Source organism: Mustela nivalis (assembly GCF_964662115.1).
Source record: "Mustela nivalis genome assembly, chromosome: 20".
NCBI classification, from domain to species: Eukaryota; Metazoa; Chordata; class Mammalia; order Carnivora; family Mustelidae; genus Mustela; species Mustela nivalis.
In genome coordinates, this window is record NC_139039.1 from 40,010,995 (window position 1) to 40,025,672 (window position 14,678).

At 58.6% G+C, this 14,678-nt stretch overlaps 1 protein-coding gene across 2 annotated transcripts in view; it reads right to left on the bottom strand.

Moving 5' to 3' along the window:
* Positions 1-14,678, bottom strand: part of MYOM2 (myomesin 2) — a 124,827-nt gene that overhangs the window by 22,579 nt on the left and 87,570 nt on the right. For both annotated transcript variants that reach the window (XM_082715278.1, XM_082715277.1), the window contains exons 17-27: positions 14,218-14,339; positions 12,584-12,771; positions 10,937-11,063; positions 9,658-9,836; positions 8,503-8,617; positions 7,369-7,525; positions 7,183-7,289; positions 5,139-5,183; positions 4,474-4,610; positions 181-325; positions 11-70 (exon numbers count right to left, since the gene is read on the bottom strand). In XM_082715278.1, coding sequence (XP_082571404.1) covers positions 11-70; positions 181-325; positions 4,474-4,610; positions 5,139-5,183; positions 7,183-7,289; positions 7,369-7,525; positions 8,503-8,617; positions 9,658-9,836; positions 10,937-11,063; positions 12,584-12,771; positions 14,218-14,339 — 1,382 coding nt within the window. The remainder of the gene's footprint in view (positions 1-10; positions 71-180; positions 326-4,473; positions 4,611-5,138; positions 5,184-7,182; positions 7,290-7,368; positions 7,526-8,502; positions 8,618-9,657; positions 9,837-10,936; positions 11,064-12,583; positions 12,772-14,217; positions 14,340-14,678) is intronic.

Genomic DNA, 14,678 nt, shown 5'->3' on the forward strand with positions numbered 1-14,678 from the left:
CCAGACCTACCTTGCTTCCTGAGGAACTCCTTCCTTTGAAATTCAGCCTCGTCTAGGACAGCCTTGAACGCTGAAGTCGATATTGAAAGGAAAAGAAATGAGAAATGTTTGAGTCCGTGTGGTCTGAGCAGGTCGTGGACTTCCTCGCAGAGGCGCACAGACGCACGCGGGCGGGCGTACCGTCTCCGATGAGAACCAGAGAAGACTGGTTCTTGGCTTTTCCGTCATGGATCTGCACGGTGTAGGTGCCTTCATTCTCAATCGTGAATCGGTCCATGACCATCTCGATGATGCCAGTAGCTTTGTCGCACTTCATTCTGTGTTTCTGGAAGCAGTGGTGGAGGCAGGGAATTAATGCCCAGGAGACTCCTTCCCCCGGTTTTGTCTCTGACTTTGACCGTCGCATCTACCACTACGCCCAAGGGACTGTGACACACACAAAATGAGATTGTACCGTGGAAACGCTCGGTGACCCATGCGTGAACCAAGGGACGCGCGTGCCCCCCCCCCGGTGAGGCGGCCCGAGGGCTGTGCGGGAGCTGCCTCCTCCGGGAAGGCTCCAGCAGGGACGGCACACCCCCGAGACCGGCAACCGGCACGAGGCAACTCGGGACATGACGAAAAGGCGGTGTGCCGTCAGGGACCCCTCACGGACCGTGAGACGGAGCTGGCCAGCAGCACCCCACCGTCAAGCACCATGCTGGCTGTGCTCTGAGGACTCAGAACCGTGGCTTCAAGGCCACCGCGTGGACCAGCGCCCCGGAAGCCGGCTGTCGGTGCACAGAGACTCTCTGGAAGAGCGTGTGTGTCCGGGCAAGTCCGGTGCCTCGCGCTCCCCTCACTCCTTGACGCAGCATCTTTGCTCCCCTGCCCTGTTCCCTCCGGACTGGAACAGGGAGCACCCACTGCGAACGGCCCCGGGAGCCGGCAGGGGCCCTTCCCGTCACAGCCCTGCTGCTCACGCGTCGCCTTCCAGGGCAGACCACCGCCCCGTCCAAGTGTCCGCCCACCGCCTGCCACACATCCCGCCGGACGGCGAGCCTCCAGAACCCGGACCGTCCTCACCCTTCCCACCCAGCGCCTGTGCGCCCGGAGCGCAGTGAGGACCACAGAGATGTGTGTGGGATTCTCACTGACGAGTTCATCTCGCCGTCCGGGGCACCCCACTGGCTGTGGTCCCAACAACCGCACCGGAACTAATTCCCTACCAACAGCCTCTGGTTGGGGACATGTCCCCGCACCACCGAGCCCATCCAAAGCTCAGCTTTCTCTCACACTCCGCTCTCTTGGTCGTGACAGGCTCACAGACACCAAATTGTTTTCTGGTTGGCGAATGGACAATGTCTTCTTCCAGCCTTGGGCCAGACAGTATCTGAAACGGAGCCAGGATTGCGGGGGCAGAAGAATCACATCCAAAGACTGAGTCATCTCCAAGGCAGGGAGTATGCAGGCCGTGGCCCTGGGGCTCGGGTTCTTCTCTCTGGTGACGGCTCGCAATGTCCCCGGTAACCCGTAGGACGCTCCCTGCAGACGCTCCGTCTCCCTGTGAGCCCTACAGGGGGTCCGGCAGGGTCTTCCCAAACTGAACCCTGGTCTCAGCCCGGCAAGGGGAGGCCCGGGGACCGGGATGCGCAGAACGAACACCCGTGATCTGTGGTCAGTGGCGAGGAAAGCAGGGCCGCCCAGGGAAGCTCCATTGCCCTCAGAGCCGTGTCGGCCGAGAATGCTCCCGCTCCTAAGAACGCGGAATGTCTCCCTGCAGGTGATTGTACAGAAAATCTGAGGGAACAGTGCTGCTCTCTGCCAGACGCTGTGCTATTTCCACGGTGACCTTCTGTCTCTGAGCCCACATTCAAGTTCAGCTGTCCAAGTGCCGCTGGCACAAGCGTTCAGATACAAGCAGAAGAGCCACGTGGCCCCGTCCGTCTGTGAGTTCACATCCCCGAGCACCGGGCGCCGCTTGCAATCTCTTCTGCCCAAGGAGGCTCCAGACGCCTCCTCCCGCGGCACACCTCTCTCCTCCGCGGCTGGCCCCGTTCTCTCTCCTCCGCGGCCGGCCCCGTTTATCCCACTGCTCGCGCTCAGCACAGGCCACGGCCAGGCCGGCCTGGCCTCCTGACTGCGTCTCCAGACTCACCTCAGGCACCCCTACTCCGGAAACCCTGCTCGCCACCTCAGCCCTCCCAGCACTGTCCCTGAGCCCGGATGGCCTTGCAGGACTATCGGAAGGCCCCTGTCACCCGGTCGCCTGGTGCCCGTTCTGCAGCTCCGGGACGCAGGCCCACACGCCCCCGAGGGTCCCCACCTCCTGGCTGGCTCTGGGGGACAATCAGAAATGATCTGTAAAATGCACGCAGGGGAGAGAAAGAGGGTGACCGTGTTCCCAACGATCAACCGTGACACTTCTGGTCCTGCCTGAGCCAATATGACGTTGAGGTTTTAAGAGGCGAGAACCCATCCCCTGGCCTTGTCTTCCAGCAGACACCACCTTCACAGTTAGACTTTCCACTGCGATTTCACATACGTGACGCACACTCTACGGTCATACACTGTGTCTGCATGGGAAACGGAGCCCGGAGCTTGGTCTGTGGGACGCGATGGAGAGACACAAATGCGCGCACACCAGCCTCAGTTCGCTTCCTGAGCGGGCGGTCACCGAGAAACGGTCCCGGTCGCAGGACGCGGCAGCGTGTGTCCTCCGCGCAGACGGGCGGCGGCGGGCGGCAGGCAGGTGGGGACAGAAGGGAGACACCGCACGGACAGGTGCTTGCTGGCTCGCGGCTCGCCCCGTCCTCCTGAGCGTTTACTTCTGACCACGGAGAGCAAATGTCAAACCACTGAGACAAAGCGCCGTCTTACGGTCCGATCCACGAGCACCTCCAGCCCCTGCGGACAGGACCCCAGGAGCCGCCCCCACCGGGTCCGGAAGTAAGAACGCGGGACTCTCAGTCTCCGGTTTTCTCGGCTACGGCACTGCCGGGTCTGGGCAGGTTTGAGAAATTAATTAGGCTTCTTGCGATTGCTGTTATGCAGCAGGATAGAGTTCAACGATTTTATGGGCACCGTAAATACAGGCCTTGATGTGACTCACACAAAATAACATCAGTCTCCCCGCCGGAAAAGTCACCTGTGGATTGCTAATTAAGCCGGTGAAATAGTGCAGCCCCATCCCAACAGACTAGCCACGCAGCAAAGACGTCCGTGTTTAAAGCCAGCTCTTGCAGCAGGGAGGAACTGTCCATCAGAAGACCTTCTACAAATAAGCACAATTACACTAAATTCTTCTTCATCTCACAGCACGGCCTCTGCTCAAAGAGGGTTTCCCCAAGTCCTCGACCGTACGGCGCGCTCTCCCCGGGACGGAATGCGTGCCGCTGCTTCCCCGCAGCCGGAGGAAAGCGCCTGCGTATCCTCGACGGCCACGGCTGCCTGTTCCCGTTCACGGCCATCGCCGTCTCTCGGGGTAAGACAACTCACACAATCTCTGTCCTTCCCGTCTGCCCGACACCTGCTCCTCCAACCAAGTAAATCTCACCAAACAGCCGCGGGGACAAAGCCTGGACCAGAGATGAGGGGTCCAGCTCAGCGACACAGTGAGTGGGCCCCTGTGTGGCCCGAGCGATGCCTGCATGGCAAGCATCCCGCGGACGTGTGGGCAGCGACAGGGACGAGGCAGGGCGCTGAGCAGGCTGACGGCCCCATACACTGAGTCCCGAGGGCCACGAGCAGAGGGGGTCAAGGCCCCTCGCTCTCCAGCCAACAGGAAAGGAAGGGCCCACGGAGCAGGTTTTCCCTCAGCTGCAAATGCCAGCAGCTGTGCCGGAATTCGTGGACCAGAAGTACCCGGAGGCGTACTTGGTATTCCACGGCCAGAAAGGGAATATTTACAATAATGGTAGGACTCCTCACACACAATGAACAGCAGACCCAGGGCAAGAGTGTTTGTGTCGTAGCGTTCTAGACACGGTGGGCGGTCCTGCCGCGCTCTGCCCAGATGAGCCACAAAAGAGAGCCGCCTAAAAGGTTAGGGAAGCGCAGGAGCACATCTCCCCGTGGACGCCTTCCAGGGACGTGCTCCGTGAGCGGGACCCACCCACAACAGGGTGAGAACGCACAACTTCGAAACCAGGGTCAAGAGTGAGCGGGCCCGTCCATTAAGGATATCCCGGGCCTCCCACGTCACCTGAACCTTTTCATAACACCAGGCTCAGCGTCTCTAAAACAAAGTGACCGTTGTTTGGTTCTGGCGGGCCCGGATTTCAGGGACTCTGATCTCTCGTCTAACCCAGACCAGTCTCTAAGCGTGGCAGGACTCAGCCGTCACACGTTCACCTCGCCAACCGGCTGTGCCCCAATTTCTGCAGCTCAAAGGGGGATGAGAACACACCCAGGACCCGACCCGAAGTCACTGACCTCCCGAGGTCCTCCCCCGCCTCCCGTGTGCGTGAGGGGGTCCCATGTGCATGAGCTCACCTCGCTGTCAGAGACTTCACGGTCGTTAATAATAAACCGGTAGCTGGCGTCTGGTGACAAGTGCTCGGCCTGCAGCCAGAAGCGAACCTGGCCCTTATCAAAAATCTCATAAGCTAATTCTGATTTCAGAGGAATTGCTACGGGAAGAAGAGAAATCGAAGTCAATGATGCACGAGGCGCTGTCGGAGAAGGGCTGCATGCTGGAGCAAACCATGGAGCCGGTTACTGAGGTTTCTGAGGATGTGAAACCCCAGGGGGTTGAACTGGATCATGAAAACCGGAAAACAAAAACAAGCCGCAGGTCGGCCTGCCGGTGCAGGTAAAGCCCCGTGGGCCGCGTGCTCACCCTCCCGGCTCTCTCCACGGACTGCGGCACACGCTCGCCTGCGTGTAACTCCGTAACTGGAGACCCCACCTGACAACTTGCTGGGATTAGGATCAGTGACGCGAAACCCCAAAACTCTCTCTATGCAATAAAATTTCTGCAAGCTGTGCTATCCACTCGTGTTTGCTTCCAGCCAGCAGGTGACACGCGTGGAAGCTGCTCGCGTGAAAGGCAACGGTCGGTTCGCCGACGCGCTCCCCGTGAGCTCTGCGCCGCAACGAACAGGGCCCTCCCGGCTCGCCGTCGGCCTGCAAGCAGGCGGGGTCCCGCGCTTACTTACTGGGGTTCTTGATTTCGTTGCTCAGTGCGATCAAACGTTCGAGCTCTAAAATTGAGAAAGATACGTGCATTGGTTTTCGACCCAGACATGCAGAAGTTCGTAAACAATCACCGAGCAGAGATCCGGTACCACCAAGATTTCACTGCGTAAGAAAGGCTAAGGAGGAGTGAGACGGCAAACAGGATTTAAACCACCTTCAAACACTCTCTCCTGAGACCCTCGCCGTGTAACAACCCTGCCGTGAAGGGGAGGGGTGGGGGACACGTGAGGCAGAGTTTGGGGACAGTGGGGCTGGGGGCGGGGGCAGGCTTTGCAGGGAGGACTTTCAAGACACCCATTTCCAGACCCTCAAATTCCACACAAACTCCTTCCTAATATCGAGAGTGTGCGGGGGTCTGTGATTTCCCTTCCCTTTGCAAGATGTCCCTCAAAATGCTTTGCCCACCCAGGATTTCACTGTGCTGCGTTACTGCCACGAGTTAAAAATAAAAATAAAACGATAAAAATAAATGCATCGCTCCGGAAAGAGGCCCACGACCAAGCCAAGAAAAACGGAAGGTTCCTCCCCCCTTCCTTCTTAACTGGAACTTAGAAAAGAGATGGCGGTCACGAAGGCGTGTGTGAACACGCTCACTTGGACCGAGAAATGAGGTCAGACTTTCCCTGACTGGGGGCTTGGCTTGGCTTCCCCGTTAGGTCTAACAGTGGGAACTTCCATAAGTCAAGCGAGCGAAATCGGCAGCTCCAAGGTTTTCTCTAAAAGATTTTTTAAAGTCCACCTACGTTTTAAAACATGCTGGAGGTTTTCGTCCTTTGCAACTATTTAAAATTAGAGTGAAAACGTCACCTACAAACTTAAAACTGGAGCAGAGAAACAGAACTCTTTTCAGGATTATTTAAGGATGTTTTGAATTAAAACCAGACCACTGAGTTAGGGTCAGAAATGGCAGCTTACAAGGCGTTCAGAGCAGATTCTGGACCTGCTCGGGCCTGTCTCTGGACACATGCATCCTGAGGACCCTGGGCAGCCGCGTCCACACCGACCCCCAGTCGCCCTCCTGCTGGGTCTCATTGAATCCGCACGAGCTTCCCCGTCTGCCCAGCTCCTGCCCTGCAGCGGCCTGAGCATCAGGACAGGGCCTCCTGGCGTTCGTCCCTGCCTCTTGTCCCTGCCCACGCCTAGTGACCCTCCGAGGCAGGTGTCCGCGGGATCACACTCTCAGTTGCCCCCGCCCAACACACCAGCGGGGAACTTTGGGTCGTCCCACTAGGCGCCGGCCCTCCCAGAAGACCCCGTATTTTAACAAGGGACTCTCGGCCCCTAGACAGCTCTAGAGACCCAGAGAACGCCTGACATGGGACCGAGCTATCCCACACGACGGGGCTCCCTCTGCCTCACCGTGAGGCTGACCCTGACTGTGGGCCGGTTTGTCACAAGCACGGGACACAAATCACTACAGTCCCCAGCAGCACCAGCGTCTGCCGCGTGAGCCCCGCTCACTGGCCAGGGATGCAGGTGCGGGAGTCCGCCCGGACAGACCTGCCTGTCCCTGGGCCCCGGCCGTGACCTGGCTCTTCTTTCTGCCGTCTCCTGCTTGCAAGGGAGCAAGAGATGTTGACTCTGCCGGCTGAATCTTAGTTCACGCACAGAAAACATGTATTTTTTTCTCTCACCGTCCTGACTCTTCCGTGCTGGAAGGGAAGCAGCCCCCATCCGTGGTCTCACGCGAACCTCGCGGCCGTACTTGCCCATCCGCTCCCCTCCGCTTGCCAAGCTACTGGAATGCAGCGGAAACCCACCTTGGGCTCTACGGGGGGCTCTAGAAGCCCCGGCCCCGGCCCGGTGACTTGGGTGCCGGACAGGGCACAAACGCCAGAGCGCTCCTTACACCTCTGAGGGAGCGTTCGTCTCTGCGATCGCCCTGCGCCCCGGCCCCCCACGAACAGGCGCCCATCTCCCAAGCACGTCTTCTCCACGCTAGCGTCCGTGTCCCCTGCCGAGCCCCCAAGCCCGCGCGCTCCGTCGCCGAGCCCCCGAGGTTACCTTCCTCGTCCAAGGAGAAACTGGAGGACACTCCGTCCGTGTCACTCACGGACACCGAGTAGGTGCCCAGGTCCCCTTTGTCCGGGTTTTTAAAGTACAGCTTCGAGCTAGAAGGAGAACCGCGGGGCAGATTACGTGTCTGTCGGCGGCCCCGGTGGCCCCCGGGCCAGCCACGAGGGGACTTACTGGTCTCCCACTGTCTCGACCCGGAACTTCTGGTCATCCGCCAGCTCCTCGTAGGCTTTGCACCACGTGAACTGGGACGCGTCCGTCATCTCCGGGCAGTCGAAGCTCAGGTAGATGTTGCCTTCCTCGTCCACGCCGGCACTAATCTCCTTCGTGCCTGCGGAGAGGGCAGGGAGCGCCGTGTCACAGGCACGCGGCCTCCGTCTGGAGGCGACGGCCTGGTCCCCACCGAGTCATCGGCTTCCCCTGCACGGTCCCCTGGACCTGAGTGGGACCCGCGGCAGGGCAGATGCTCCCGGAGCAGGTGGCGGCCGGAGTGGACAGGGTTTTAAGTCATCACGTCTCCGTCTGTTCCCGTCTCTGCATCCAGTCCCACCGTAGAGGACATGTCAGCCATAAAGACCCTCCTTCTCCCCAAAATCTGACCACTGGCCACTGGGAGGGCCCCGGGCACCCCCGAAATCACGGCACGTGGCCTCCTCCCTCTGGCCTCCTCCCCTGGGGGGAACAGTAGGGGACCTGCTTGTCCCTTCTGACCAGGTGGAGGCCGGCCCCACACAGACCCGTCAGAATCTGTCCCTGAGGAAGCAGAGGCTGGGGAGGACCGTCGGCCTGGGCAGGCACAGATGCTGTCGGTTACGACGGAGGCAGAAGCGCAGAGCGCCAGCGGCAGAGGACGTGAGGTCAGTCCCCAGAGAGGAGCAATGCAGGAGACAACAGGGTCTCAGGGTTCGCGGACCCACCACTCCGTCCCCACGTACCCCGTGAGCTGACCTCACCCTTGGAAGCACTTTCCACTGACGTCCCTTCCGTGGGCCTTCGCCACCTGCCCCAGGTTCCCCGTCAAAATTCAGCAGTCACGAGAGACACCATCATCATCTCCGCATGCAGCCTTACTGCTCCGAATGTGGACCCCACCGACTGTGCGAATGGCCTCGGGGGCCGCAGCGTGGCTCGGGGTGCCGGGGCCGTGCAGGGCCGGAGGGCAGCCTGTCCTGTCTGCCGCTCGACACCGTGGACAAGACGGCAGGAGCCAGCTCCCTGCGTCGCGCACACAGACACGCGTACCCGTCGCCCACGCCTGGCGGCCCTCAGCCCCCCGCCATCCTCAGCAGCCACACGGTCGCGTCTCACCCGGTCGGGCCTCCACGAGCACCGGCTCAGACACGTCCGACGGCCTCCCCACCCCGCTGGCGTTCACAGCCCGGACCCTGAAGACATAGGTCTTGCCCTGGTGCAGGTCACAGGCCTGAAAAAGACGGAGAGCGTGTCACACACTAATCGATAAGGGAAAACGACTTCCAGTCTTCACCTTTTACCAAGCACACGCCCCTTTTCTGAAAGAAGGAAGAGCTTCGCACAGTGAGCTGGGAAAGCGGAAGGCGAGACAGACACACTCATTCACAGTCCGACTTGGCAAGAAGAAACAGACCCTCTTCCATGTTGAGAGAGGCTTCCTGTCTCCTCCGCCTGTCTCAAAGCAGAATTAAAATCCTATACCCCGCCGGCCACCGAGCGTTCCTAGTCAACATAACGCTATGGGAGGAAGCATTACTTCAAATGTGATTTGGAACCGGGCCAGAGTTCCCATTGCTCGGACACAGCAGAATTAAGTTGTTCTCTCCTTGCACGTCTGTAGCTTCTGTGAACCGCGATCTGTGCTGATACGTAACATACACATCAGCTATTTCCTCAGTCATTGATTGGGCCAGATCTCTGGAAGCTGAGCAGTTCACTCGGTGTGGATCAGAAGCTGATCTGGTCTCGCGGGGTTGGACGGCTGCCCAGAGGATGTAGCCGTGCACACGACTCAGGTGTGGGCTTCCGGTCAGCGGCCGCCGTCTACACCACACCACAGAGCTCACAAGCAAGCAGGCGAAGCCTCTGCAGGAGGGCAGCGGGGACAAAGAGCCAGGACGGGTGGCTGACCCACCCGAGCACGGGAGTCACAACTGCCCCAGTGAGGGGTCGGCTGTCGACGCTAAGAACAGAACCACTAGGAGGACAGGAGAGAGGAACGTGCACACGCCCTCCTCTCCGACGTCCTACAGCTGCGCGTGCATGTGTGTCTACGCGTGCGACTTCTACAAGCCGTCACGAAGGACACGGGTACAACACAGGCCTGACCACAGACACACAGTGTCCATCGCCCCCGCGGGGACCGTCCACAGCGCCACAAAAGACGGTTTGAGCTGCTTGAGCAGCTGGCCTGGCGGCGTTGAGCCTGTCCAGAAGGGACCAGAGACCCCGTCCCGGGAGGGTGGGGGACACGGGAGGGAACAGCGTCACCTTCAGATAACGGTTGGCGGTGGCTGCCTCGTTCACGGTGCTCCACTCCCCAGCATCCTCTTCCTTATAGTCCACGAAGTAGCCCGTGATGGGGCCGCTGCCGGAGTACACGGGGGGCTTCCACAGCAGGACCAGGGATGTGTCTCGGACCTCACAGAACGTCAGATCATAGGCAGGACCTGAAAAGGCAGACGTAGTCGGCCGTGTGTGCATGCACCAACCCCGGGCGTCGGCCGCCGCGGGACACATGACTTCATCGGCTCCCAGACCGCAGGACTCTACGTATCACATCGGCCTTCCTTACGCACGTCCCGGAGAACGTGTGGAGCACGGAGAGGGGACAGTCGGGCCGGCGTCTGGGGACCGCGCCACCTTGGAGTCACCCGCGAGTCCCTGTCAGCGCTCAGGACCAGCAGGTGCGGCTCACATAGAGAGCGGGTGCACGGACCAGGGACACACGTGGCACCCGCACCCCTGCCTGACACACGCCTGCTCCTCGAGCCCAGGCACATCACCGGCTCAGACCCTGGAGCCTTCCACGGGGGCAGCGCAGACTCCCAGGTCCAGCGGCCTCAGCGGCAAAGGGAAAATGCGCAGGGGCTGTGCCTGAACTGCATCACCCACATCAGGGGTTGCTGAGCCCTTTGGGGGAGCCCCAGAAAGTCTCCGGAAGTCGGGAGAGCGCTCCGTCCACTGGCGGTTCTAAGGGGCCCGAATTTGTTCTGTTACACAAGGACACTCCGAAGGAAAGGAGGGAGAAGACACTATTCTCTGCCCACAGAATAGCTTCGACTTCAGTTTTGCTCGAAACAGGAGCATTTTATCCGTCCCATTTAGGTTGCTGGCAGACAGGAGGTAACCAGTGAAGACCCAGGTTCTGAGAATGGATGAAAACAGACTTAAAACGTGAAGTACTAATGCAAGCAGATTAGCAACTATCCTACGTTTTTGAACTAGAGGTCCCAGGTCCCCCCGGGTCGGGAGGACGGGGCCTCTCACACTGGAACCGCGGGGTCACGCTGTGTCGTCTCACGGCCAGCACCGGCTCCTCCTGCCCGGGGCCGCCTTCCCTGTCCCCTCACGCAACCCCACTGACCACCTCATGCTCGTCACCGCTCAGCCTCTGCCGGGGGACGGGGCCACCTTGTCCGCAGCTGCGCCCTGTGCCCGGCACAGAGCGGGACGCCCTACCACGCGCAGACAGGACGCCCACTAGTTCTGAGGCTTGTGACCTCATGACACGGAGGACAGCTCCATGGTCCGGGGTGGGGCTTCTCACCAGGCTCGGGCATGGTCCAGGCCTCACACTTGAAGAGCTCACTGGGGTCCGACGGCTGCCCGATCCCGGCCAGGTTGACGGCGGCGATTTTGAACTCATAGAGTGAGCCTTCTGTTAAGCCCTCCACCTGGGGAGATGCATTTAAATTAACACAGGAAGTGAAAAAACCACTTCACTGTCTGCCTGTTGGAGGAGTCATGACAGACTGCTAGAATGAACTGTGAGGGTGGGGGCTGGGCCAGTAAACTGGACGGTGCTGTCCCAGAGGGCTGTGAATGCAGCCGCCATGCTGTGGTCGCTTAGGGAACCTACCACCTTGTTTCATTCCTCCCGTCACCGCGCCTATGAGGATGGCACAATGACCCCTTCAGCAGCCCGTCTGAGGCTCATGGAGAGGAAAGCCACAGAGCGTGTGTGGAGTAGCAGGCGTGGGGGCCTGCCCTTAAGACCTTATCCCTTCTGCAGAACCCCCGGCTGGAGCCCGAAGCCAGACTAGCCTAGCTGCGTGATGCCCTACAACCCGTCACCGACCCCCAGCACAGACCGGCGGCGCTCAGGTCGCGCCGGTGGCCACATGAGGGTCTGTGCCCCAAAAGTACAGGGAAAGCCTTGACCAGAGCCCTCAGCCCTGCCCCACTGCATCCAGGTGACATCGCCTCCTGGAAAAACAGAGCCTCGAGAGCAAGTGTTTGAAGTCAAGCAGTCCATTCCTTGCGGACGGAGCTCACATCCCGGCAGCCCCCGGCGTTCTGGAACAAGAAGGCGCTTCTCTCGGGAGTCAGGGCCCTCGTCCAGCACAGCTCAGCACGGCGGTGGGGCTGACCGTGCACCGATATCGGTCATGTTGCACGCGCACACGCACCAACACGTGCTCACACAGTCACACACACGTGCATACAGGCTCCCACACACATGTGCACACGCATGTACACAGACTCACACGTGTATGTGCGTGTGCGTGCACACACACACACAGAATCTCTCACACGTGCACAAACAGGCACACGCATGCATGCGTACAGACTCTCACACGTGTGTGCGTGCACCAACGTGCGCACACATGCACGCACACGCACTCACACACACGTGCCTGTGACCTAAACCACACAACGGAGCAGCGGAAGGCTCAGGGAGGTGGAGAGAAAGCCCGTGGCTGGGGAGGGTTTGCCCCTGGATTTGATCCCTGATATTCCTACTCTAAGTAGATGTTCCTTCTCTCTCTCTGCCTGGGCAGAACGTGTGCTTGGGCAAGTGACTCGCTCAGAGGCTGTGCACACAAGCCTCTCTGAGCAGAGCCGTGAGGAACAAGCCTGGGCAAGGGTGTTCGGACGGAACACCAGCTAAGCACGGACGCACCAGCCCTGTACAACCACGCGGTGACGGGCTGGGGGCCTGGGGCTGCTCCCAGCAGGGACACGACCCCCCACACCACCCGCTTCCTTGCCTCTCCACCTCTCCTGCGTCTCAGAAGAAAATGCTTCCTCGGTCCAATTCTAGACCTTCTCCCACGAGGCTGTGAAGTTTTCTGAACCTGCTTGTGTGTCTGTGTCACATTATTTAATGCCCTGAACTCTGAGTCACGATTGAAGGACTCTGCCCAGAATGGGAAACCACCCAGCAAAAACCAGTGGGCCCATAAGAACCAACCGTTAAGATCCTCTCTGTGACGGGCGAAGAGTTGACCTCGTGCCAGTTCTTATGGTGAGCCTCGCGCTTGTCTATGTAGTAGCCGAGGATGGGTGCGCCCCCGCTGAATTTGGGCACCTTCCAGCCAAGGGTCATGGAGTGGCCATCACAGTTCAGAAGCGTGACCCCATAAGGGTGCGAAGGGACAGCTGCAAAGACACACAGCAGGAAGGTCACCCCGCCCCCGCCCTGCCCTCCCTGGGGCCGCTCCTGCTCTGCGGAGGGGCCCCCAAACCTCAACCATCCCTGCATGTTCTCATCTGTTCCTTTAAAGACGGTAACTCGGTCCTCTCTATTCACTGCGATTCCTAAATACCTCCCCCAGGAAATCACACACACACACACACACATACACACACACACACACATCTTCCAATATGTCAATAACACAGGGGCGATCCATTATTCAAATCTGGCCTGGGTGGTTGAAACAAGAGATTTCCCCCCTCCTCTAGGGAAAACCTCCAGGAGCAGCTTTCTTGTGACATCCATGAAGAATTACAGCCGTGCCCCATGACCAGAGACGCTGCACGTTACTGCCCAGCCGGTCTTAATTTCCCACATCAGATCGGTTCCGGTGAGTATGAATTCACATGAGTTTGTTTGGAAATGGATCATCTTCTCCAAGGGCCTGAGGGAGGGTGTGCCTCTGTTCCCCGAGCCCTGGCCCCAGCTCCAGGTGACCTGCGTCTGGTCATTCTCTGTTACCCAAGAGACAGGTGACCGGGGAAATACCTGTTCCCACCACAGAATAAAACTGCAGACAACTGCTTTGTCATAAGTAGGAATGATAACATTTGGAAGTCCCTCCTGGGTAAAACGGACAGATCAGAATAATGTCCCTCAAACAAAAGAATGATTTTGTGCTATACTGACCACCTAAGTAGTATCAGGTTGGGCACTGCTTGGTTGTTCCCTAACATGACTTTATGTGTTGTTAGGAGAGAAAGTTGAACTTCTGAAAAATGCGATAATAACAATTTTTGTCTCGTCAGAGACAAAAGTAAATAAAGAGCAAAACCTTTCTCTCAGGAATGAAAGGCTATCAGTATGACTCAAAAGAAGTAGCATGTGACATTCATGCCCCAAATGTCCCAGGGCACGTGTTTGCCGTGTAGCCCATTTTGTATGAAATCACCAGGGTGACAATCACAACACTCGTGGCCCCAGGGCCCACCTCTGAAATTAGGTCCCAAATTGTTTTATTTGACCAAAATCGATTCTAACGATAACCATTTATGAACAAAGCCACAAAGTTCACATCAACATTTGGAATTCTCTGGGATGATAAAAGCTCCTTGAACTAAGACCAGCTGGAAAGGCCACTGATGTTTTTCTAGGTTAGCAGCGACTTCGAAAGAGATGTTCATCCCAACAGCACGCATGTCAAGATGGGCACACACGTGCAGGGACATGGGACCTGCCATGAAGCCGTGGGTCCCCAGTGTGTGCCCTGCTGGCGTTTCACCTCTCCTCCCTCGGCCCCATGTTTCCAGGACGTGCGGCCGGCGGATGAGGACCCTCCCGGGACAGCATGTTATTGCCACCGTGAGCATTTATTCCCGTAGAGCTTACGAAGGCCCTCGGTTACTCACTGAGGGGGGCCTGGACCTTGATGACGTCGGACTCCTGCGAGTTCTCGCTTGTGCCGACAGCGTTGACGGCCTTCACCCGGAATATGTACTGCTCGCCGGTCGTCAGGCCGTGCACCACAAACCTGAACAAAACACCAGTCAGGGGCATGACCACGCACCTCAGCCTTTCCCCTTCTCCTTCAGCAGAGTAAAAATTATGGGAATACTCCAAAATTTTTTTTCACTGGCACTAAAAGGAACTTGAGTAGTTTGAGTTCTTTATATATGTATGCTATATATCCACTTCCCATTTCAATTCTAGTTAATGGATGCAAATCAACACCCAGGGTCAGCAAGGAAGGCCATGATGCCTGGTTACACCAGGGACAGGAGCAGCACAGGTCTGAGGGTGCAGAAAGCAACACCCACGGATACTCTCTATGGGTCACTGTCTCTGTGAGACAGTCGCCCCAGCTGCAGAA